General features: G+C 42.5%; 1 protein-coding gene across 4 annotated transcripts; it reads left to right on the top strand.

Moving 5' to 3' along the window:
• Positions 1-5,914: 5,914 nt before the first annotated feature.
• LOC106562444 (alpha-protein kinase 3) lies at positions 5,915-25,387 on the top strand. Of its 4 annotated transcripts, XM_045689334.1 has the most exons (16): positions 5,916-6,361; positions 6,650-6,936; positions 9,569-9,607; positions 10,092-10,213; positions 10,375-10,492; positions 10,647-12,879; positions 18,174-20,460; positions 20,953-21,100; positions 21,332-21,459; positions 22,453-22,488; positions 22,723-23,000; positions 23,183-23,271; positions 23,391-23,608; positions 23,709-23,757; positions 23,936-24,124; positions 25,001-25,387. In XM_045689334.1, exons 2-16 carry the CDS (start codon positions 6,800-6,802, stop codon positions 25,122-25,124), a joined length of 6,195 nt encoding a protein of 2,064 aa, XP_045545290.1. In that variant the 5' UTR covers positions 5,916-6,361; positions 6,650-6,799; the 3' UTR covers positions 25,125-25,387. The 4 variants fall into 4 exon arrangements, 3 of the variants coding, with proteins under 3 accessions (XP_045545290.1, XP_013982810.2, XP_013982811.2); XM_014127335.2 differs by lacking the exon at positions 9,569-9,607; XR_006757552.1 differs by lacking the exons at positions 22,723-23,000; positions 23,183-23,271; positions 23,391-23,608; ... (1 more) ...; positions 23,936-24,124; positions 25,001-25,387 and having other exon boundaries at positions 5,915-6,361; positions 21,337-21,459; positions 22,453-22,469.
• Positions 25,388-26,156: the final 769 nt, after the last annotated feature.

Genomic DNA, 26,156 nt, shown 5'->3' with positions numbered 1-26,156 from the left:
TACAGAGAATGCAATAGTCATATTTTTCTAGATTCAACCTTTGAAATAACCTAGGGAATATGCAATGTCCATAATTGCCAACAGTAACCGCTGAGGTGAGGGAAAACAATGATAATGTAACTTATTGTAGCCTAATATGCCTATAAATGATCTCATCCGGGGAGTCTATAATTTATTACATAGACTCGGCCGACTTTCAGGATTGGCTGGTTATGCAATAGGCTGTTGGCTCCCTCAGGTGGTGTGTAATTTCTAGTGCAGTCTGCTCTTGGTAGTCTTGAGCAGGAGGAGACCACTAGGAGGAGCCGCTGGAAATGGTTGACATAACGGTATGTACCTGCCCTACCTGCTATACCGTTATCTCAGTGTGCGCTTATAATAAGTAGAGGGGTGGATGGGATCGCAGATTTTTTTTAATCGATTGATTATTGGGATTAAAACAGAATAGGCTATCAACACATGTGGAATGCATGTAGCTGTAGGAGATGAATATATTAGGCTACACAACAGTCCTGTGAGTGTGAAGCTGTCAATGATATCACTTATCAATTAGGCCTATCATTAATGAAAGACTCATGTTTCAACCAAGTTATATTTAACCCGTAAGAGTCTAAACCCTGTCTATGTTCTACTAAGCTATATGGAATTGTTTTAAGAAGGTCATACCAAGGATCATTTTGCTATTTGGTTTTGAATTTTAAGACCCCTTGAAGTATAAAATAAATATATACACAAATGATTTGATGAAACATTTTATTTGGCCTTACTGCTATTAGCCCACACAAACGCATTGAATGACAGATTCACTACATGGAACAACAGATAGTCCCCCCAAAAACTCTAAAGGAAGTTTGTTCTGAAGTGACTGTCCTATATCTGAGAAATATAAGAAATATCAGGAAACATTTATTATTTTTGTTGACATATATTTGTCCCCTTATTTTTGGCACTTAACAGTCTAACGCCTCGATAACACACCGACAGGGTAAAAAAAGAGTACGCAGCATCATCTCGATATGTGTTCCACAACATTTCAACTTTCACCTTCTGCTACCATTTCTGCCAAGCCGTCTACACATACAGTTTAATGCATATGTTCGATAAATCCAACATATGCACCACACAGAACACACTGCAACTACCTCTGCAACACAATGCTACAAGGCAAACACAGCGTTCCATTGGAAATGAATGTACTTCTGGTGTACCAAAATGCAAGGACTGTGTCGGTGTGATCGAGGAGTGAGCCCTGTCTAACCTGGGGGGGGGGGGGGGTTACTAAGCTATATGGAATTGTTTTAAGAAGATCATAACATGGATCATTTTTCTATTTGATTTTTAATTTTAAGACCCCTTGAAGTATAAAAAATATATATATAAAAAAATGTGTAGAGGGTAAGCTAATCCTAGGTCTTTGCTAATGCTAACTTCTGGGATAGGCCTATGGTGCTGTTAAAATTCTGATATGTGTTCAACATTACATGAGTGGGCAAATACTTTTTAACAACAGGAGAAAACACATTTACCAATCATCATTCATGGATATGATAGCATGCTAGTAACACCTGTCTGTGATGGCATGCGGCAGTTGATTGGTTCATGGCACTGCAGAATGGGTGTGGTCACAAGCATAAATGTGACCCTGAGTGAGGAAGGGTGTCTGGGTGTTGTTCAGCTGTCCTTCCACGGGGTCACGTCTTCTTCCTGTTTCTCCTTATGGCCTTGGGAGTCAACATGGTCTGGGTGTGAATAACCAAGAGATGATGTCATAGATTCAGCAGCCCAGGACAGTCTTACAAGTCCAAGCCCAGTTTCCACAGTGACGTGACCCCAGGCTGTCAAACATCAAAACAACCCTACTGGCTGGCTGGGGGGTAAGGAGCGAGAACAGGACTTGGCATCATGCTACCTGCGGGGGGTAAACAGCGCTCTAATATAGCCTATATATAGTGCACTACATTTGACCAGAGGTCAGAAGTAGTGCATTACATAGGGAATAGGGTACTATTTAGGACATACCCCAGGACAGACAGCCAATCACTCTGGCACAAGACGTCATGTCAACACCTAGCCTCTCCAATTAGCTTTGATCTTAACCCTCATGAGTCCAATCGAAACGGAACACCATGTTCCAATGTTCCATAGTTCCGATACCCTAAATGTGATATGTTGTATTTTAATCTTAGCCGATATGTATCCTGATGGAAGCCATTTGAAGCTGGACGCACTACTGTATATGTTACATAGCTTTGTGATCTCAATCACACACACACAATGTTTATGAAAGCCTAGCAGTCTGAAAAGTCAGTGGAGTTTAATGTTCTGCTTTCACCAAACAGTAATGAATTGTTGGCCCATCTGGGTGCATGTGATGTCTATAGGAGTGAAAACACAGAAGTTTCATAGTAGTGTGCCACACGCAGTCTACTTCCTGCTCGTTTGCTAGTGGACCACTAGAGGGAAGTAGTGAAGCGTTCAGTACTGCGTAAACTCAGGCACCTGCTATAAGCAGGGTATTTGTACTCTACAGATAACAGCACCTGTTTGAATTGAAATTATTAAATTGCTAAACTGTACAGAGAAGTGTATTTTTATCCAATGAGATTTTGACTTGAGTGACTTTGCACATCTGCCTAGCACTGAGGCATATTGTAGTAGGCCTACATTAATTATATTTACTGTATGGGCCTACATCTGAAGGGGCTATGGTTGTGTTTAGCTGCTGTTGAAACTGCTGAGGCCTAGAGATGACATAGGACACCATGATGATAAATGTATTAATTTTATCATAATTATGGGATCAGTTATCCTATATCCTGTATAGCTGACAGGCAGATAAGCATTACAACTTCTACAATTTCTAAATACTGTAGAAATCAACATGTTGTGTCATATCAGAACCAACATGATATCTTGTATCACAGCTGTAGAGTAAATCAAGTTACCTGGTTCTACATGACCTTGTAACAGAGTGGGAGGAAGCTGGGTGAAAGGTTCAGGGCCATGAGGCGTTAAAGGTCACTATTTACGATGTCAATGAAGTGGATTATGACCCCGCCGGCCATGGTGGAATCAAGATGAAGTTACAGCGGCTCAGCCCCTTATCTACTACCACACCAGAACAGAAGTACTATATCCCAACAAGGTGACATAAAGAAGTCCTCCTTCCTCTTTAACAGCTCCTCACCTTGTGATAACGTGATTTAATTGGCTGCTTTTTGGTTCCACTTATAGCGGCACAGTTTACACATTTTGGGCAAGCACATTGCTCTATGCTGTCTTGCATTGATTGAGGAAGGCTTGTATAACCATTTTACAGTCATTCAGAATTGGATATTAGCGTTATAGAGCGTATAAATTAGTATAGAAACATTCCTTATGAGGGTGCTGTCCAAAATTAGCAAGAGATTGCCTTGTAAAAGGGTAAAAACGGGATGAACTCCAGAAAATGTTCATAAAAATATGTCAGTTCAATCAACAGAAATAGAAGCCAGTGAACCAACATTTCGTCTGTCTTGTATAACTATTTTGGCATGGGATTATGTTTATGTAAAGGCAGTGACACTGGTGTTCCTGAACATCATTCACAGACATCTATAAATCTGTCCAACAAGGCTACAGGACGTTAGGATCTGCTATAGATAGCCCGGTATGACGCTACGCAATACAAAAACATTATTTTCAAACCCACCATCTGATCCAGACCATGAGGTCAACACAAATAATAACGTAACGTCTGAGTATCAGGTTTCCTAATTTATGCAATGGGATAATTATCATAAATCAGCTGTAAATTCAATATAATTACAATAATGTGATTTTCTATTTCCATAATCAGTGGGCAAAACATATGGTGTAACAAAAGCAACTATCAGGTATGAAGGTAAGACCCAGATGCAGACAATGTTGAATTAACACTTGTTTAATAATCCAACAGGGGCAGGCAACAGACAGGTCAAGGCAGGCAGGGGTCAGATAACCAGAGGTGGAGCAACGGTACCGGACGGCAGACAGGCTCAGGGTAGGCAGCGGTCAATAATCCAGAGGTGGGGCAAAGGTACAGGTTGGCAGGCAGGGTCAGGCAGGCTCAGAGACAGGACAGGCAAGGGTCAAAACCAGGAGGGTGCAAAAAAGAGAGACTGTAAAAAGCAAGCGCTGAGACACAAAAACACTGGTTGACTTGACAAACAAGACAAACTGGCGACAGACAAACAGAGAACACCGGTATAAATACACAGTGGATAATGGGAAGATGGGTGACACCTGGAGGGGGGTGGAGACAATCACAAAGACAGGTGAAACAGATCAGGGTGTCACAGCTACTTTAGACGTCCACTATACATACCAACAATGTATCCAAGGCAGCCTCTGTGAGGTCAAAGAGGATATCAACCAAATTTTACATAATCTGAGACCCTTGTACAATCTGTCAATCTCTCTTTCCACACATCTTGTAGAAAATCCCTTCCATTACGTCATAGGCCAGGTGTTTCAGGGTCATGTGACACGGCCTCGTGGTCTATTGGTCTATGTAGTGGTTTCACATTGTGTTGTGCTCTGATCCCAGCAGCATAGCAGCATACACACCCCTCTAAGAATGTACAGCCAGGCACAGGCTAGCCGAGGGCCTCCCTCTTTGTCCCTACCATGGCTTCTGACTGAGGGCTGTGAGCCAGCTGCTGTGTGTGTGTGTGTGTGTGTGTGTGTGTGTGTCCAGTCCAGTCCAGTTCATGTACGTCCGCCATCACAGGGTGGTGGTGGTGGTGGGAGCAAGCAAAAGAGTGAAATAATTCAGTTTGATAATAAGCAGAGACACACTGCATCAACCTGCTATGTAAAAGACAGGGCCTGGAACTTACTGAGACACGGCAATGGACATTTTAAAAAGAGTCATTTAAAATAGCAGCGCAGGAGGCACGTATGCATGTGTAATCTGATGACTGTCTATGCAGAGTAACATGGGAGGAATTTTGATTGGTATCTTTGAACTTGATTTAAGTGTCAGTCACTAAAAAATGTGGGAATTCATAGTGATGGTGCCAGTTACGTTCCCTAATCCCTAGTGCACTGAGATGCATGTTGAGTTGTCGGTATGCTGGAGAGAATGCAAGTTAAGGTGAAAAGTGTCATTTCCTTCTTTAGTTATTCTGATTTTGTTTTGAATTTGTTGTCCATTCATTGACTCACTAATGACCTAGAACCACACAAATGAGGCATCATGCACCACATTTTTGGAGGGGACACTGATGGCCAAATGTGATTTCTTTCTTGTACATTTTGCGCAAAATGTATGATATTGTGTGTATTTTCATTGTGCTCCATCAGTTGGATGAGCAAATGGCAATGTACCACCCACACCCATAGACCTTGAAGGGACTATATAAGGCTGTTCTATTCCTATTGCTTTTCCTCTGGGGGTCTGACAGAACAGTGTCAATCACAACACAATGAGAGCACAGTCAAGGACCAGGGTGGTCGAACAGTGTCATCACAGCTTAACCAAACAGCAGCCCAACGGATGATGAAACTCACAACTTGCACGGCAATTCTGTGAAAAACTCACTAAGAACAGCACTTGTTCACATGTTATATCAGTAGCATAAACATATCACAGAGAGGTAACCACAGCAAAACGGTCTATTGAATTTAGACTCACATTTGTCCAGTATATATGTCATATGAAGGATCAACAAGCTTGTTGCTGTGGAAGGTCAGTCAGTGTAACCAAACACTTTTATGTTTGGAAAGTGGGAGTGATGGGACTGGATGCCTGAATTTACAGCTCTTTTAAATGTACTTTTAAGGCTGGTGTCATCATTCTGATTGACAGGGTCATATGATACTTTAGCACCACAGGCTGTATCAAGCACTAAGCATGCACGCTGTTTAAGAGAAGAAAAAGCGCAGTCACCCACTGGGCCACATGAAAGACCCTCTGCTGTTTTAGAGGGCACGTTTTCCAATGGTAACCAAGTCACAAACTCGTGGTGGCCTAACTTGCGTAACCCAATTCGTAACATTTGGAGGACAACCAACTCTTAGATGGCCTTGTGGCTTCTGACTAAGCATTGTTCCATATGGATTTATCTCTTCCACAATGCTGGAACGGATATCATCAAAACTCTTTTCTACGGATTCTTTCCCAAATGGAGTTTTCCTTGTGGTGGTGGGGTATTGTACTTAAAATGGTTCGAAGGCTAGTTTTGGGAAATGTGATGTGCTCTTGTGCCTATTTGTAGGCCTGCTATAAATAGGTTTGGCAGGGTACGCATGCTCATGTTTGATTGGAAATTGCACAGTGCCTTGAGCCGGAGAGAGTGGTGGGTCCTTATACAAAGAGACAAAAGGAAAGCTATGAATGGTGAGTTTACCTCAGAGATCTGATGGAAGATAGCTTGTCGATGAATGATGATATAATGGATGTGTTACCAACTGAACATAACAACATTACTTTGAACAAACATCTCTGTGTCTGATATCAGTCTCTATTGTATAAGGCATTACACTACAATTGATGAAGACAATAGAAGTGTTTGCTTTTTTTAAAACATGTTTTCAAGCTCATAAATATTTACCAAAAAAGGGCATCATCTTGATTTTGTATCTTGTTATTAAAAATAACTTAGTGTCATCTTTATCTCTCTTTCAGCTGCTATCGCCCAGATTTAGACCATAACAGATTACAGCCACAGAGGAAAACCTCATTTGTTTGGTGGGTGTACATCATCATCTGCTGCCTTCTCTGAGGAAGTTTCGCCTGGGAATTTAAGTTTGAAAGAGAAACTCTATCTGTTGGAGAATGAGTTCCAGGAGGCTGATGACACGCTCCTACTCTGTGGGGGACGGGAGGTCCAGCTCCCACAATGGAGATGATGTCATAGGGAGTAGCAGAGCCTGCAGCCGCAGCTATCTCTCTGATGTCAGGCCTGAAAACAGGTACACAACCCCTCAGCTCAACACAGGAAATATTACTGTACCTCAACAAGCAACAAGAAAGTTAGAATATGTTTATTACCACATCCCTCTCCTTTCGAAGTGAAGTTTAACCATTGATTCAGCATCATTGCATTATGAAGTCTTAATAATAAAACAATAATCATTGAATTTATAATGCCCTTTTAAATTAAAATGATTGGATGGCTTGGATTGAAATTATTTCTCAGTGTGTTAGTTAGTTATAGATAGTTGTGTTAGTTATATTTACATAACATTTACATTTGAGTCATTTAGCAGACACACTCATCCACTTATAGTGCATTCATCTTAAGGTAACTGGATGATTCAACCACATATCAAAGTCATTGTTGGTTTCCATGGTGTCGTTTACTGCATTTAGGACTGTTTGAATGGCCAGCTGATAGGCAACACTCACTACCGGCTTATAAAAATCTATGACCATGAAGGTCAGCTCTCAGCTCTTTATAAATAAACTGCATCTCACTGCATGAGCCTGTGTAAAGGCAAACCGTCTTCCAAAATGCATCCTACAAATAGAAGAAAAGTTTATGAAAATCCAATCTTGCTATTACTGGGTATGTCTACTTCTGGCCAAGTGCGTGCTGCAAAACTATCAAGTCAAGTGAAAACATGTATTCTTAATTATAATTCTGAAAATATTAATGGTACAGATAGTATCGTCATGTAGTACTTGCTGACGTCACTTCGTGTTTTTCCACTGTCAGTGGTTTGATTTTGTTTCACTGTAGACACTAGGCAATAGTCAGTCAAAATAAAATATCAAATAAACCATGGCCTCAGCAGCTCCCTATCTTAATGATCTGGCTGAGAGACTGAAATAGATGACAACACCAGAAAGAGTGACTAGACCTACACTTAAACACTCTGTTTATGGCCATGATTACAGGCATGACATATCCACCAATTAAGATGTTGCACGCTATGGTGTATGGAGTGATATTAGTTCCTACAGAAATGGAATCTGAATTCAATCATTTTCAATTCAAAATACATTTCTGAATACAAATGCAGTTTTTGTTGGCATTAATGTCACTCAGTAATGAGCCTTCAATACCTGCATTCTGTATTGAAAGCACTATATTCATATAGAGTCATATACAGTTGAAGTCAGAAGTTTACATACACCTTAGCCAAATACATATAAACTCAGTTTTTCACAATTCCTGACATTTAATCCTAGTAAAAATGATCTGTCTTAGGTCAGTTAGGATCACCACTTAATTTTAAGAATGTGAAATGTCATAATAATAGTAGAGAGAATGATTTATTTCAGCTTTTATTTTTTTCATCACATTCGCAGTGGGTCACAAATTTGGCAGACCCATTTGCGACCATGCTTTAACTTCCTGACTGATGTCTTGAGATGTTGCTTCAATATATCCACATCATTTCCCGTCCTCATGATGCCATCTATTTTGTGAAGTGCTCCAGTCCCTCCTGCAGCAAAGCACCCCCACAACATGATGCTGCCACCCTCGTGCTTCACGGTTGGGATGGTGTTCTTCGGCTTGCAAGCATCCCCCTTTTTCCTCCAAACATAACAATGGTCATTATGACCAAACAGTTCTATTTTTGTTTCATCAGACCAGAGGACATTTCTCCAAAAAGTACGATCTTTGTCCCCATGTGCAGTTGCAAACCGTAGTCTTTTTTATGGCGGTTTTGGAGCAGCCGCTTCTTCCTTGCTGAGCAGCCTTTCAGGTTATGTCGATATAGGACTCGTTTTACTGTGGATATAGATACTTTTGTAACTGTTTCCTCCAGCATCTTCACAAGGTCCTTTGCTGTTGTTCTGGGATTGATTTGCACTTTTCGCACCAAAGTACGTTCATCTCTAGGAAACAGAACGCGTCTCCTTCCTGAGCGGTATGACAGCTGCGTGGTCCCATGGTGTTTATACTTTTATACTATTGTTTGTACAGATGAACTTGCTACCTTTAGGCGCTTGGAAATTGTTCCCAAGGATGAACCAGACTTGTGGAGGTCAACAATTTGTTTTCTGAGGTCTTGACTGATTTCTTTTGATTTTCCCATGATGTCAAGGAAAGAGTCACTGAGTTTGAAGGTAGTCCTTGAAATACATCCACAGGTACACCTCAATTGACTCAAATTATGTTAATTAGCCTATCAACTTAGTGTGTATAAACTTCTGACCCACTGGAATTGTGATATAGTGAATTATAAATTAAATAATCTGTCTATAAACAATTGTTGGAAAAATTACTTGTCATGCACAAAGTAGATGTCCTAATTAACTTGCCAAAACTATAATTTGTTAACAAGAAATTTGTGGAGTGGTTGAAAAACGAGTTTTAATGACTCCAATCTAAGTGTATGTAAACTTCCAACTTCAACTGTATGTCTCATTACTGTAAAATTAATTTCATATGGACTAAAAGATGGGAATTTGATAACCAATTTGAAAACCAATTAAATGTAATAACCAATTAAGGGCATTTGATAACCAATTAAAAGCATGACAATTGGTGATAGTTTATGTGAGAACACTTCTTAGTCCATCTTCATTCATGCCAGAACGCCTATACATTGTGCCTGATAAGCTGCTTCAATTTGCTTCCTCTCTGCATAGCTACTCCAGTCACAGCTATTCTCAATACAGGCCATCAAGGTACTGTCATGTATTTGTTTCATGAAATTCATTTCAACTAACACCTGCACTTGCTATCTTTTAGCTTTTCTTTAGCCTGGCTTATGTTGCCTCACCATCATGACATTGAGGGTGAAAGATGGAACAATGTGTGCTTGGTGAAATATGTTGGCTGATATTTGATTATAGTGATATTGGATTGCACCAGATATTGCATCACAAACTACATAACACCCATTTTGACCTCTGCAATTCTTAAGGGAAGCAAGACAATCCATGGAAATCAAATCACTAGGATATGGAATCACATTACCTTACAGTATGTAGGGTTGAATGTGTTGATAAAAATGTCTTTATATATTTGACAAACTATTGCATTTTATATTCCATATATTTTGGCTCTCTTCTATTGCCTTTATAGAAGATTACATATTTAGAAAATAGCTTTGGCCCAGGTGAGAGACATTTGTTTACATTTGAAAATGTAACTAAGTGTGTTATGCAGGAGCACACTACATTGTGTTATGACACATTTAACGGAGGAGACCCAGCCATCCTTTGAGACGACATTAAAGTCAAGAGCCGTATCTGAAACCTGTAGCATCAAGTTCACCTGTGAGGTGTCAGGTAAACTCTCCTCTGGTGTGTGAGTGGGCGCAATACATTGTTTGTAATAGCTTACATACATTGTTGTTGTACTTGCTAACCACTATTATCTATCTGAACATTGTACAGTAAGTGCGAAATGTAGTCTCTATAACTGTTTCTCTGTTTCTATTTGTCTTCAGGTCACCCCGCTCCAGAAGTGACATGGTATAAAGATGACTTGCAATTGGACAGATACTGTGGACTACCTAAATACAACATTTCCCGCAATGGACAAAACCATTCACTGCACATTTACAAGTATGTATCAAGATCATAATTGTCATTTGTATTGAAGATGTTAAACGTTATCATATTGATGTCAGTTTGGTTTATATTGATGCACACAAATATTATTTTCAAAATTGTGCAGCAACTGTATAATACAAGTATCTATAATTTATTTTCTTTACAGTTGCACTATGGAGGATGCAGCCATCTACCAGGCATCAGCCAGGAACAACAAAGGCATTGTGTCCTGCTCTGGAGTCCTTGAGGTGGGGACAATGAGTGAATACAAGATCCACCAGCAGTACTTCGCCAAAATCAAACTGAAGGCCGAAAACAAACGCAGAGAGCTGGAGGAGCCCAAGCCGTGGCACAAGGAGAACCACGGGTCTCCTGGTAGTCGGCAGGAGACACTGAGGACCATCAGTCCAGACCGGTCCCAGAGGAAGCGACGGTCCTCCATGGACCCCAGCCTCAGTGCCCCCAGCTTTATGGAGGATGAAGTGGTTGAGGAGAGCACTCAGGCTCATGCTGGGGAGGCAGAGGCCAGGCTACATGACACACCTGTGGTGGGAGAAGAAAAACGGGAATCTAACAGGGCTGTGTCTTCCAATGTCAATGGACAGGCAGCCATTACAGAAAATAGCAGCAACAAAGGCCGGACGAATGTTTACGATTCAGTGCAGAAGTCTTTTGTTCCACACACACCAAAAGCATCACTTACCAAGAAGAAGATAAAGATCTCCAATGGAGAGGATAGTGGGATGACGGCTGATAGCCAAGCAGGGAAGAAGCCTGAGGAGAGAGGGATGAGTGAAGAAGGAGAGGTCAGTGTGACACCCTGTCTGGTTGAGTCCTCACCCTCACTGGGGTCATCAGAAGAGGCCCTGGAAGTGGAGAGTGCTGTTGAAACTTCAGCCTCACAGACAGAGAGTGTAAAATACATGAATCAGTCTGACAGAGCCCCACTGAACAACACTGTGTCAGTAATGGAAGAAGTGAAGGTCCAAGTGAAGGAGAAAGTACCTGTACAAACTCCTTCTACTGGGCTCCTCTCTACAGGGGAAACCATCTCAGGGAATAAGAGTCAGAATGCTGCAGTGGCTCAGGTGACCCAAAATGTTGGAAATAACAATATTATGGGGAGTCAGAGTACAGTTCCTCCTGTCACCTCATCACAACCAAGTCCTTCAGCTAAACTAAAACCACAGCCAAGTCCTTCAGCTAAAATACAACCACAACCAAGTCCTCCTTCAGCAAAATCACAACCACAACCAGGTCCTCCTTCAGCGAAATCACAACCACGTCAACCAAGTCCTCCTTCAGCGAAATCACAACCACAACCAGGTCCTCCTTCAGCGAAATCACAACCACATCAACCAAGTCCTCCTTCAGCGAAATCACAACCACAACCACGTCAACCAAGTCCTCCTTCAGCGAAATCACAACCACGTCAACCAAGTCCTCCTTCAGCGAAATCACAACCACAACCAGGTCCTCCTTCAGCGAAATCACAACCACGTCAACCAAGTCCTCCTTCAGCGAAATCACAACCACAACCACGTCAACCAAGTCCTCCTTCAGCGAAATCACAACCACGTCAACCAAGTCCTCCTTCTGTGACGTCACAACCACAACCAAGCCCTTCAGCAAAACCACAGCCACAACCAAATCCTCCTTCTACGAAATTCCAACGACAACCACGTCAATCAAGTCCTTCAGTAAAAATACAACCAGGTCCTTCAGTAACACCACACCCACAAACAGATCCTCCTTCTGCGAAACTACAACTACAACCACAACCACAAATACGTCAACCAGGTCCTTCAGAGAAACTCCAAGCAAGTCCTTATGCGAAACCACAACAGAGTCCTTCTGCGAAACTACAACCACAACCACGTCAACCAAGTCCTTCAATGAAATTACAACCACAACCACGTCAACCAAGTCCTTCCCCGAATCTACAACCACAACCAAGTTCCTCTGTCACACCACAACCACAAGCAAGTCCTTCAGTAACAACTCCACAGGTGTTGAGCAACACACCAGAGGACATTAAAACCCATCAAAGCAACGTAACAGACATGGAGGTAGACGATAAGCCTTCTGTCCTGGAACACCTAAACTGCACCACTACTCCCCTAACAGGTCAAACTGAATTCCCGGGGAAGGATTCAGCATCAGTGCTTGAGGTGCTAAACTCAGATACTTATTCCATCCATGGAACTGGAACTGCAGTTGAAGTTGCTGGGGAATCAGTGGAGTCAGTACTAACATCACCCTGTAAGAGCAGCGAGGCTGTCTCTGCCTTGCCTCAGCGTCTGTGTGAACAGTCAGGAGATCAGATGTCTGTGGAGGAAACAAGCACGTGCCTAAAGAATGTGTTTTTGTCTCGGCTGCCTGCGCAGCTGGACGGGGAGGTGAGTGTCTCTGCCCTGTCCCTATGAGCTCATGGAGCGCCTAACGTTTCCAAAACACACCAGCCAGATCAGATCAGTAACACTAGCACCCACAGGGCTATTATTAGACTTTACAAGTATGCCCCTCTCTGTGTGACGAGACGTATGTGTAATGATGCATGTGATGGCACGGACAGCAGGTATATTACCACTGCTACATATCGAATGGCTGAAAACATGAATATAGAAATCACAGAGTACCTCAAGGCTTCTGTTGTGCGTATGATTTGTGCAATAAGGATTTTGAGAGGTCAACAATCTTAGCTTGTTTGACAGTGTGGGGCTTTAAGGCAACTGTGAATGGTCTTGGTGGTGGAAAACACTTGGCATGAGAGTGAAAAGCACAATGGAACAGATGGTACAGCAATGATGCCTTAAAAGGTTTTGGATTGGTCCAGACATAGAGGCAGAGAGCATGATGGGTAATATTTTTGCTATCCTTGAGAGTTGAGCTGCACTGTTATCCTTGTCTTTTAGTTACGCTGTTGGTCGCAGCCATGCAAACAGAGAGGAAGATGATGTAGTTTTTTGTCTCTCATCCAAAAAGTTGTAAATCATTTTAGGCATTGATTATTTTTTCTCTCCAAAGAAGACATTTATGATTTCATACTATTTGGGCTTTTTGAAACACTGCATCCTCTACTGAACCCAAGAAAAGGAAGGTATGGAAACAAAGTACTGTGAAAATAGTGCTGAAACAGACTTCTGTCCACTCTGTTCCATCAAAGCACCCCTTTGAATGATCCACATTACATTGTCTCCTCACTAAACCTAAAAATATTCCATGTTCCATGTCTGTCTGTGCTTAGTCCACTGTCATACACTCCACTGTGAACACTGTGAGAGAGAGAGAGAGAGAGAGACAGGTTATAAAGCACTTTCTTGTTTCAATGAAACCAAAGTAGGCCTACAATAGATTTTTGTACAATGTGAACCTAAGAGCATACTCTTCCTTCTGTACTTGTCATTGTAAATGTTCATGTACTCCCCATTTCAATATAATTAGTCATTTGATTCCTCAAAGGGAATGCACTATTATTTCACACAACACCATATTTTAGTTCTGTGATATTGAAATCAAAATAGATGCAATGTGAATGGTCCTTTCAGTAACTCTGGACTTATCTCATTCACTGATGGAGTGACACATAAGTCACACCGGAGCCAATCCCTCTGGTGCTAATTTCAGCTGACCAATTAGATCTGGTGCTTATTTCAAATGAGTTACATATCTCTTACTGTTATGTTTATCTAAGACTAAAGGAACATGAGCTCAGACCAGGAGTCAATCTCACAACAGATCCACATGCACTCTGCACCTGGTCGAAACATTAGACTACCTCGTCCTGTACTGTGGGACTGCACTGTGTTTGTGAGGATATTGTTCATCTCTGTGGCTCATCAAAGGACCTATTAAGTGAAGTAATAATCATATCATAATCAAAGGAGTGCAGCTTAACAACGCTACACCACCAGTAGCACTATTAGACAGTATTCAAATCTTTCTATCTGAGGGGTTGAACCTGTGTGAATTATAGTGATTTGACTACAAGCCATAGCTGTCAAGTCAAGAACAGTTTGTGAGATAGTAACAGAGTTATAACTGGGAAACAGGATTGCTTCATCCATTGACCAAGTTCCAGTTAGTAAATATGTCTGAGCACTCAGTACTTAACACGAGAGCTCAAAATTGAAACAAGATTAATTTGTTAGATACATTACATGACCAAAAGTATGTGGACACCTACTTGTCGAACATCTCATTCCAAAATCATGGGCATTAATATGGAGTTGGTCCACCCTTTGCTGCTATAACAGCCTCCACTCTTCTGGGAAGGCTTTCCCCTAGATGTTGGAATATTGCTGCGGGGACTTGCGTCCATTAATCTACAAGAGCATTAGTGTGATCAGGCACCTGTCTTGGGTGATTAGGGCTGGCTCGCTGTCGGCGTTCCAATTCATCCCAAAGGTGTTCGATGGAGTTGAGGTCAGGGCTCTGTGCAGGCCAGTCAAGTTCTTCCACACCGATCTCTACAAACCATTTCTGTATGGACCTCTCTTTGTGCACAGGGTATTGTCATGCTGAAACAGGAAAGGGCCTTCCCCAAACTGTTGCCACAAAGTTGGAAGCACAGAATCTAGAATGTCAATCTATGCTGTAGCATTAAGATTTCCATTCACTGAAAATAAGGGGCCTAGCCCGAACCATGAAAATTAGCCCTAGACCATTATTCCTCCTCCACCAAACTTTACAGTTGGCACTAAGCACTCAGACAGGTAGCGTTCTCCTGGCATCCGCCAAACCTAGATTTGTCGTTGGACTGCCAGATGGTGAAGCATGATTCATCATTTCAGAGAACGCGTTTCCACTGATCCAGTGTCCAATGGCAGCGAGCTTTACACCACTCCAGCCGACACTTGGCATTGCGCATGGGGATCTTAGGCTTGTGTGCAGCTGCTCGGCCATGGAAACCCATTTCAGAAAGTTCCAGACGAACAGTTATTGTGCTGACGTTGCTTCCAGAGAGAGTTTGGAACTCGGTAGTGAGTGTTACAACCGAGGACAGACATTTTTTACACGCTACATGCTTCAGTAAGGTCATTCTACTGCCAATGTTTGTCTAGGGAGATTGCATGGCGGTGTGCTCAATTTTATACACCTGTCAGCAACGAGTGTGGCTAAAATAGTCAAATCCACTCATTTGAAGGGGTGTCCATATATATACACTACCGTTCAAAAGTTTGGGGTCACTCCGGGATGCTGGTCTTCTAGGCAAAGTTGCAAAGAAAAACTTATATCTCAGACTGGCCAATAAAAAGAAAAGATTAAGATGGGCAAAAGAACACAGACACTGGACAGAGGAACTCTGCCTAGAAGGCCAGCATCCCGGAGTCGCCTCTTCACTGTTGACATTGAGACTGGTGTTTTGCGGGTACTATTTAATGAAGTTGCCAGTTGAGGACTTGTGAGGTGTCTGTTTCTCAAACTAGACACTCTAATGTACTTATCCTCTTGCTCAGTTGTGCACCGGGGCCCCCCACTCCTCTTTCTATTCTGGTTAGAGACAGTTTGCACTGTTCTGTGAATGGAGTAGTACACAGCGTTGTACGAGATCTTCAGTTTCTTGGCAATTTCTCGCATGGAATAGACTTAATTTCTCAGAACAAGAATAGACTGACGAGTTTCAGAAGAAAGTTCTTTGTTTCTGGCCATTTTGAACCTGTAATCGAACCCACAAATGACGATGCTCCAGATACTCAACTAGTCTAAAAGCCAGTTTTATTGCTTCTTTAATCAGAACAACAGTTTTCAGCTGTGCTAACATAATTGCAAAAGGGTTTTCTAATGATCAATTAGCCTTTTAAAATGATAAACTTGGATTAGCTAACACAACGTGCCATTGGAACACAGGAATGATGGTTGCTGATAATGGGCCTCTGTATGAATACTTACACAATAACAACAAATAATCCAGAAAAACGCATGTCAAAAATGTTATAAATTGATTTGCATTTTAATGAGGGAAATAAGTATTTGACCCCCTCTCAATCAGAAAGATTTCTGGCTCGCAGGTGTCTTTTATACAGGTAACGAGCTGAGATTAGGAGCACACTCTTAAAGGGAGTGCCTCTAATCTCAGCTTGTTACCTGTATAAAAGACACCTGTCCACAGAAGCAATCAATCAATCAGATTCCAAACTCTCCACAATGGCCAAGACCAAAGAGGTCTCCAAGGATGTCAGGGACAAGATTGTAGACCTACACAAGGCTGGAATGGGCTACAAGACCATCACCAAGCAGCTTGGTGAGAAGGTGACAACAGTTGGTGCGATTATTCGCAAATGGAAGAAACACAAAAGAACTGTCAGTCTCCCTCGGCCTTGGGCTCGAATGCAAGATCTCACCTCGTGGAGTTGCAATGATCACGAGAACGGTGAGGAATCAGCCTAGAACTACACTGGAGGATCTTGTCAATGATCTCAAGGCAGCTGGGACCATAGTCACCAAGAAAACAATTGGTAACACACTACGCCGTGAAGGACTGAAATCCTGCAGCGCCCGCAAGGTCCCCCTGCTCAAGAAAGCACATATACATGCCCGTCTGAAATTTGCCAATTAACATCTGAATGATTCAGAGGACAACTGGGTGAATGTGTTGTGGTCAGATGAGACCAAAATGGAGCTCTTTGGCATCAACTCAACTCGCCATGTTTGGAGGAGGAGGAATGCTGCCTATGACCCCAAGAACACCATCTCCACCGTCAAACATGGAGGTGAAAACATTATGCTTTGGGGGTGTTTTTCTGCTAAGGAGACAGGACAACTTCACCGCATCAAAGGGACGATGAACGGGGCCATGTACCATCAAATCTTGGGTGAGAACCTCCTTCCCTCAGCCAGGGCATTGAAAATGGGTTGTAGATGGGTATTCCAGCTTGACAATGACCCAAAACACACGGCCAAGGCAACAAAGGAGTGGCTCAAGAAGAAGCACATTAAGGTCCTGGAGTGGCCTAGCCAGTCTCCAGACCTTAATCCCATAGAAAATCTGTGGAGGGAGCTGAAGGTTCGAGTTGCCAAACGTCAGCCAAGAAACCTTAATGACTTGGAGAAGATCTGCAAAGAGGAGCGAGACAAAATCCCTCCTGAGATGTGTGCAAACCTGGTGGCCAACTACAAGAAACGTCTGCCCTCTGTGATTGCCAACAAGGGTTTTGCCACCAAGTACTAAGTCATGTTTTGCAGAGGGGTCAAATACTTATTTCCCTCATTAAAATGCAAATCATTTTCTAACATTTTTGACATGCGTTTTTCTGGATGTTTTTGTTGTTATTCTGTCTCTCACTGTTCAAATAAACCTACCATTAAAATGATAGACTGATAATTTCTTTGTCAGTGGGCAAACGTACAAAATCAGCAGGGGATCAAATACTTTTTTCCCTCACTGTATAATTACATACTGACATTTTTTTAAAACTAGTAAAGACATCTGCAGGCGACAGAGCTTTGCACATTGTGGATGTGGAATGTATTTCAGTTTGTCAGAGAAAAGATCAAGCCTTTGTTGTTATTTTCGTAGTATTAAACACTTACAGCAGTCTCTTTGGTGACTTGTTCATAAGATAACGCTTTTAAGCTACACCCTGCTTTTTGATGTGTATATAACAATGATGTGTGTTTATGTGTCATGGATATGACTGCAGCAAAGTATTTACAGAATGGATATCTGTCTCTGCTTGTATTGTGCCTCAAGGTTACACAGAACCACAGACAGACAGAGAGAGAGTGGAATGGAACACCTGTCGGGCAAGAACCTGTAATACTAACCATCCGGAGAAAGCTGGACGGACAATCACCTTCGCCACGACAACGTTCTCCATCGTCATCGGACGGAGAAGTCACAGCAAATGCCAACAAACGGTCTCCTACTTTGCACAATCCTCCAAGCCAATCGGCCTCAGACAAAATGACGCAGGGCACACAGGATCATTCCAGGGGATCAAATGAGAGCCATACATTACCTTTTACAGAGCCACTAAAGTCACCCCTGGAAAGCCCGGGTGTTAGTGAGAAAACCTTGGGGTGTAGTGTTTCCTCAGTAGGCCAGCAAGGCCAAGTTGAGATAGCTATAAAAACCGTTGGAGAGACAAAAATACAAGTTGACATTAAAGTACGGGGAAATAATTTGGCTGAGTTACATGCACAGGGAGGCAGTAATGAGAGAAGAACTGACATGGAAACTGTTTATGAAGTTAGCAAAGTTCAGGAAGGTGAAATTAAAAGACTTGAAAAGAAAACCGTTGAAAGTATAGCAGTGTCTGTATGGGATGAGAAGAGTATACCTGTGTTGAAGATAGCAGAATGCCAAGATCTTTCGCTAAAACCCCGCTTTCAGCCTATTATTCCAGATACATCACAGACGGTTGGCACAACAACAAGTGTCCCAAACACAAACATCTCAGAGCAACAAACAAAAGACCCAACACCTGTAGCCAAAGTAATGTCTATTGCCGGGCTTCTAAGGTCACAAATGGAGAAAAGTGCCCCTACAGAAGTAAGTCCAGTGCCACCCATTTCAGATGCACGCATTTCAGTGGCACTTATTTCAGTAGGTACCATTTCAATGCCCCTTATACAAAGTCTAAACACAGACCCACAACTTAAATGTCCCCCATCAACTGACATACAGGATGTGAGAATGCAAAGTCCAGAGTTGAGGATGGATGAGACAGAGTACAGGCAGGAACCTGAGAAAGACACTTGTAAGAAGGAAACCGATAAGTCTGCCAGTTCTATTTCAGCTTCAAATGTACATTATAGATTTAATACCTCTGAATCAGAACGAGTTGAGTCCCCCATAGTTAGTCCTATGACTGAAGCCTCACCTAAAGCTTTTGTAATTCCTCCTATCTCTATTGTTGACATGGATGGCACTTTAGAGAACAGTAATCCTCCTGTATGTATAGTAACGGACATTGAAAGTGTCATGGATACAGACCAGGAGCATCTTTTGGATCATAATGCTGATATTAGTCTGGCTGCGAATAAGGATGGTCAAAAGGAGTCTTCTCTTGTTACTCCAGAGCAGAAGTACTTGGACATTACAGTTCCTCCTACATCCATCTCATCTGTTACCTTCACTGCAGAGAAACAACAAACACTAGAAAATACAGTCAAAGGGATGGATTCTTCACACTCACTGCCTCCAGTGTTCAGCAGTCAACATGGCAGAGACAAAAGGTGTGCTTCTCCCCTTTCGGAGCATTCAACAGAATCTAGTTCACTTCCTAGTGCCACTGAGAACCAAAGTTTTTCTACAAAAAATACAGGATTTACAAACAACATTGCAACACCGACATTGCAACCTGTCAGTGAAAAACGGAGAGACTCTTCACCAGACACTGGTATGATTTTAGGTCTTAGTGAAGCATGCAAACCTGATGTTCCTCAGACTGTACGAAAGTTTGATACCAAGGGTTCCCCAAGTAGTGAGACACAAGGGTCCGTACCTGTTCCCACCATTCCTTTGGATGGCTCTCCATCCAAGGAGGTGAAAGTTGAGGAATATTCAAAGCCAGACTCTTCAACATCTGTCTCAGTCACTGAAAGCAGTACTGGCCTGCTGAAGGGATCAGACAGTGTGTACCCCATGCCCTCAGCCACCCCACAGGAACTGGCCTCCGGCGCTAGACGCAAAATCTTAATCCCGAAACCCAAAGGAGAGGACCCTGAAGCTGTTGCTTCACCCACTGACACCCAGAACCCCCAGAGAGAGGAGGTCCTCAGGATGAGCTCCAGGCTATCCCCAGAGTCCTCCTCTCCCATGTCCCCTGGTCTGTCCCGCAGGTCGCCCCTGCTGCAGCCCCCCAATGGCCAGCGCACCCCTCCAACAGAGAGACGCTCCCCACTGCTCAGTAGGAGGAAGTTGGCTCCAACACCAGAGACCCTCAAACAGAGCCAGGAACCTGCCCTGGAGACAGCCGACACGACCAAGACTGAGGAGAAACCAGCTGAGAAGGACAAGCATAACCCATTCAAAGGTAAACTCCTTTCAAGATATATCAGCTTAGTGTAAAAAAAGGGGTGGCTGATGTTGGCATACTTTTAGAGAGTAGCTAGTCTTATTCAATTAAATGAACCATTGGAGTCAGTGTAGTTTCTTTGGCTAAGCTCCAGTAGGGAGTGCTGTCGAGAGCCTTCGTGCTTCCTCTGTTTGCTTTGACACTGTCACGAGATGGAGCGTCAGTTATAGATATAGAATTAATAGAACTGGCTTGCACCCTCTAAACCTGGCAATTTGACTGGGGATGCCTGTTCTATTCATTCTGTTTCTATGGGGCCAGCTACTTGCCAGGTGGGATTAAATGGAGGCTTAACTGAAATAGTATCCATATTACTTAAAGTTAGGAAGCTGAAACATAAGAAAGTGTTTATCTTTACCTAGTTGTGCCTGTCTGTCGGGAGTCCCTCTCTTACTGGCACTAATCTCTCTCTCTCCCCTCCTCTCTTTATCTCCCCCCCTCTCTCTCCAGCTCCTCAGGTCATCAGGAAGATTAGAGGAGAGCCCTTCTCAGATGCGGCAGGACATCTGAAACTGTGGTGCCAGTTCTTCAACGTTCTTAGTGACTCCACAATTAAGTGGATCAGGGATGAGGTGGAGATCGCTGAGGTTAAAAGAAGGTGAGTCCTCCATGCAGGCTGCCTTGACGTAAAATGCTGTAGCCATAATTTGGAAAATAGTGTTCATAAAAGGGATTCAACAATAAAATAATCATGATCAAAGACGGTTTTCCTGATGGCAACAATGTAAAGGGGTTGTAGAGACACCATGTGGCTGAGAAATTCTTTAGTTAGATCTTTCTGAAACTTTATTGTGCTGTTCTGCATCCCTGACTCCTATGTGTTTCCCAGTGCAGGAGATGAGACTCAGGTAGCGTTGGCTATTGTCCAGACATCCAGCAGAGACTGTGGAGTTTATGGCTGCACCATCACTAATGAATACGGGACAGACACAACAGACTTCCTACTGAGTGTTGACAGTATGTACACTAGTGTCTCAGTTCAATCTCTGAAGTTTGACTTGTTTCAATATGTTATCTCCTATATCTTTATATCTCTTATCTTTCATTCTGTCGACTAGAATCTATTTTTTGGAGTAGTCTCTGGCGTGTTTTATCTCCTATATCCTTCAAGTTCTATTTGTCACATGCACAAGTACAGTGAAATGCTAAACTTGCAAGCCCTTCCCAACAGTGCAGTATTCAATGTCAAAATAGTATAACAAAAAAACTGAAGAAATAAGAAATAAGAGAGGAAGCAAAATAAATTGAAGAATGTAAGTTATATACTGTCACGACTTCCGCCGAAGTCGGTCCCTCTCCTTGTTCGGGCGGCGTTCGGTGGTCGACGTCACCGGCCTTCTAGCCATCGCCAATCCACTTTTCATTTTCCATTTGTTTTGTCTTTGTTTTCTACACACCTGGTTTCAATCCCCCAATTACTTGTTAATTATTTAACCCTCTGTTCCCCCATGTTTGTTTGTGAGTAATTGTTTATAGTTTTGCGGTCCGTATGTGTGGCCTTGTATTTTATTACGACGTGTATTGGGATATATTTGAGTAAAATTGCTTTCATTACTCATTTCTGCTGTCCTGCGCCTGACTCATCTCACCAGCTACACACAGATGCTTTACATATACAGGGTCAATGCCAGTACCACATTTACAATGTGCAGGAATACTGGAGTAGTTAAGGTTGATATGTACATGTAGGCAGGGATCAGGAGAAAGTGACTGGTAGCAGGTTTAATAATAATAGTAAACAATATGGCAGCCGTATAAGTGGAGGGTGGGTGTGTGCATGGTGGTGAGTGTGTGTGGGTGTTAGTGTGGGCGTGTGAGTGTGCAAGAAAGTCAGTGTAGGCGTGATAGGTGGATATACATAAACTGGGCTGAAAAGTGACTGGTAGCAGGAATATATAAATACTTAGCATCTCGCAGGCTCTTATTCTTTCTACTCTGTCTTTTTTGCAGTACTCTCTGGCATGTTTCTGCGTGAGGATCAAGAAGGTAAGATTACATTTGTCTATTATTTGTTAGGATTTAATTGGTGTTCAATACTGTGCAGTCACACCCCATCATTTGCCTTGCGAGGCACCTGATCCCCAAGCTTACATGAATGGTTAGTGCCGTTCAACTAGCCATTCATGTAAGCTTGCAGGATCAGGTGGCTCACGATGCAGCCTCATAATACCACTTCCAGTGCATTATATTTGATGATGTTACTATCTTTCCTCTCTACAGTGGGAGAGGAGATAGAGATGAGTCCACTACTGTTCACCAAGGGCCTGGCTGACTCTGGCATCTGGGGAAGTAAGTTCTTTGGGCGTATCATGATGGAGGAGGCCCATATAGGAGAGGGCTGCTCCCACAAGGCCTGCAGAGTGAAGGTCATCTATGGGCTGGAGCCAGTGTTTGAGTCTGGGACCACATGTTACATCAAGGTGAAGAGCCCCATCGCCTACTACGGAGCCAAGGAGGAGAGCAACCTGGTCGAGAGGAACCTGGCAATCACCCAACAGGTGAAGGGTTTTACTTATTTTACATAAAGTAAATGTTTAAAGAGAATCAATGAAAATTGGGCCAATGTAATTATATTATTGATGTTATGAAAGGAATCACAAAAACATTTAGTCAAAGCTCTGATCCCTAACCCAATTAAAGTTTTTCTGTCTGATCATGAATGCAATCTTCTTTCCAAAAGGAATGTAGAATTCAGAACATCGCTCGTGAATACTGCAAGATCTTTGCTGCGGAATGTAGGGTGATAGGAACCTTTGGAGAAGCGCTGGAGTGAGTGAGATCATCAAAATGATACAAACTTACACATAAAAACAATGTTTTCTCATTATTTCACTACTTTGTTTAGTCTTCTGTCATACCACAGTGTGTGTATGTTCTTGGTTACACAGAGTGATCCCAGTCCACCTTATGTATCGGCCTGCAAATAGCATTCCCTATGCTACGGTGGAGTCTGACCTGAAGGGGGTCTATCTGAGTTACTGTCTGATGGACGCTACAGGCCGGCTGGTCATGAGAACTGGCTCAGAGGCGGCACTGAAGTGTTGTGCTCTGCAGCACTGGATCCTCCAGTGGACCAATGGAAACCTGCTGCTCACTCGGATGGAAGGTACAGTGTCCATAGTCTCGGATGACTAACTCTACCAGGACAATGCTTTGGCTGAATAACAGAACAGGTGAAATTAACTGTAATTGTGATTGTGCTGCAGGTGTTGACTTCAAGATCACAAATGTTGGAATTTCCATCAAATCGAAAGGGTTGGTAGGCCTATAATTTATTCTGTTCTATTTTCTGAACATTGTGTTCTAGAGATATTCATGACTACATAGACCATTTACAATTACAATACTGCAATAACAAACTCTGGCACGAAGCTCTGACAACAAACTGTTCCTTTACTCATCTGCAACATTGAATCTATTGTTATTATTCCAGGTACCAAAGTCTCACGATCACAGAGAACCCCAATGTGTTTGAGCAGTTTGTCTCTCAGCACCAGTGTAACTCCTACTGCGGCCTCCTCAGCCTGAGGTCCCTGAAGACACAGGACTCCCTGCAGACCCCAGCCAAACCCAAGGGCTCCAGGAGCCCCCTGCTCCACAGCAAGATGGGCGGCTCCTCCAGGTATGAACCACTGCCATTGTGCCCTTCAGCAAGGCACTTAAAGGACAACTCCACCCAAAAACTATTGTTTGGTATTTGTTTCATTAGTCTTTTGTTGATATTGTCCCAAAATGTTTTGCATGTCAGCAATCAAGTTTTCAACATGTGTAACATTCAAAATACAGAAATCTGGCCCGATGTAACGGTCGCCGAACAGTCTTGCAGGCAACACACAGCTATGCAAAAGAAAAAAAAAAATAAATCCCACAATTCCCAAAACAAACATACTCCTAATTATAGGACCTTCAATCAGAGGCAACGATAAACAGCTGCCTCCAATTGAAGGCCCCAATCCCAAATACCTAAACATAGAATTGAACAGACGTAGAAATATACAAACATAGAACATAGACCAAAACCCCGGAATACATAAATCAAACACCCTTCTACATAAACACACACCCCAAACCATATAAAACAAATACCCCCTGCCACGTCCTGACCAAACAATAATAACAAATAACCCCTTTTCTGGTCAGGACGTGACACCCGAATAATGCATTTTGCATCATATGATGCAAACGCAGCATCAGAGGATGCAAAATGCATCATTCAGGCAATATTTCTGTATTTTGAAAGTTACATATCTTGAAAACTTGATTGCTGACATGCAAAACATGTTGGGACTATATCAATAACGGACTAATGAAACAACTACCAAAAGATAGTTTTAGGATGGAGTTTTCCTTTAACCCCCAAATCCTCTCCATCCAAGGGTGCTGCGCTGTGGCGGACTCTGTAACCTCTCAACGTGTGTGTCTAGGGGTGTTATTAAAAAGGTAGAAGTCGAATTTCTGTGCTAGCCAAATTGATTAATAAAGTACCTATTCTATTCAGTCCCCAGCCCTCCAGGAAGGCCACAGGAAGCCCCCGGCTGATCAGAAAGCCAGCACAGCCAGAGGACAGCAAAGCCACCGCCAAGCACAAGGCCGTTGATGTCCCCAATGTTGTCCGAAGTTAGAATGGCTTCATCGGCCGTAGAAAGCAAGCAACTGCTTTTCTCAATAAAGAGAATAAATGCTGAACCAGATATGGAATTACTGCCAGACTTGTCCTCCCACCTACAGAGCTTTCGGGGAGCTGGGAGCCGGTCTGGGATGAAAGGCTGGTGACCCCTCCTCCAAGCTGTGACTGACAGACAGACAGAAACAGAGACAGACAGACAGACAGACAGACAGACAGACAGACAGACAGACAGACAGACAGACAGACAGACAGACAGACAGACAGACAGACAGACAGACAGACAGACAGACAGACAGACAGACAGACAGACAGACAGACAGACAGACAGACAGACAGACAGACAGACAGACAGACAGACAGACAGACAGACAGACAGACAGACAGACAGACAGACAGACACACACACACACACACACACACACACACACAGAGCCCTGGGTCCCAAAAGAAAGATGAGATCATAAGGAGAAAGAGAAGGCCAGGTGAAGGAAGAACTTGAATGTTTCCAGAAATGACAGAGGCTTCATCCACATCTTTTAATGAATTCTGTGTTAAAATAAACAATGAAATGCCACCTCGGTTTTAATGGGCATGTCGCCTCTGTTGCCAGAATCGGAGATAATGAAATGAATGACTGCACTAGTATGTCCTTCAAATTATTAAATTACACATTAATTTCACTAATGAATACATTCTTAATTTATTAAGTAGATCACATAAAATTTTAGGCTAAAGCTTTCACATTATACAGGGTAGGCTACCTGGATTCCTATTGCATATTAGTAATAATTCGGAGTAGTAATTCACAAGGTTAGCATGCCAGCTCGATTCAGGTCCCAACAACATGAACATCTAGGGAAAATAAATTTAAAGGGATTGTTGAGGAGTTAAAGGTTATCTTCAATGTTGCACAGTGCTTAGGATAATAATTCTGTTAAGAAAACTATGCCCTAAGAATGTACCATATATTGTATTCCATGACACTGTGAATAAATATGTGGTGCTTTTTATACTGTAAATGTGCAGT

Source organism: Salmo salar, chromosome ssa11, assembly GCF_905237065.1.
Source record: "Salmo salar chromosome ssa11, Ssal_v3.1, whole genome shotgun sequence".
Lineage (NCBI taxonomy): Eukaryota > Metazoa > Chordata > Actinopteri > Salmoniformes > Salmonidae > Salmo > Salmo salar.
The sequence above is the reverse complement of the archived record's forward strand: the minus strand, read 5'-3'. Positions and strand labels throughout refer to the sequence as shown.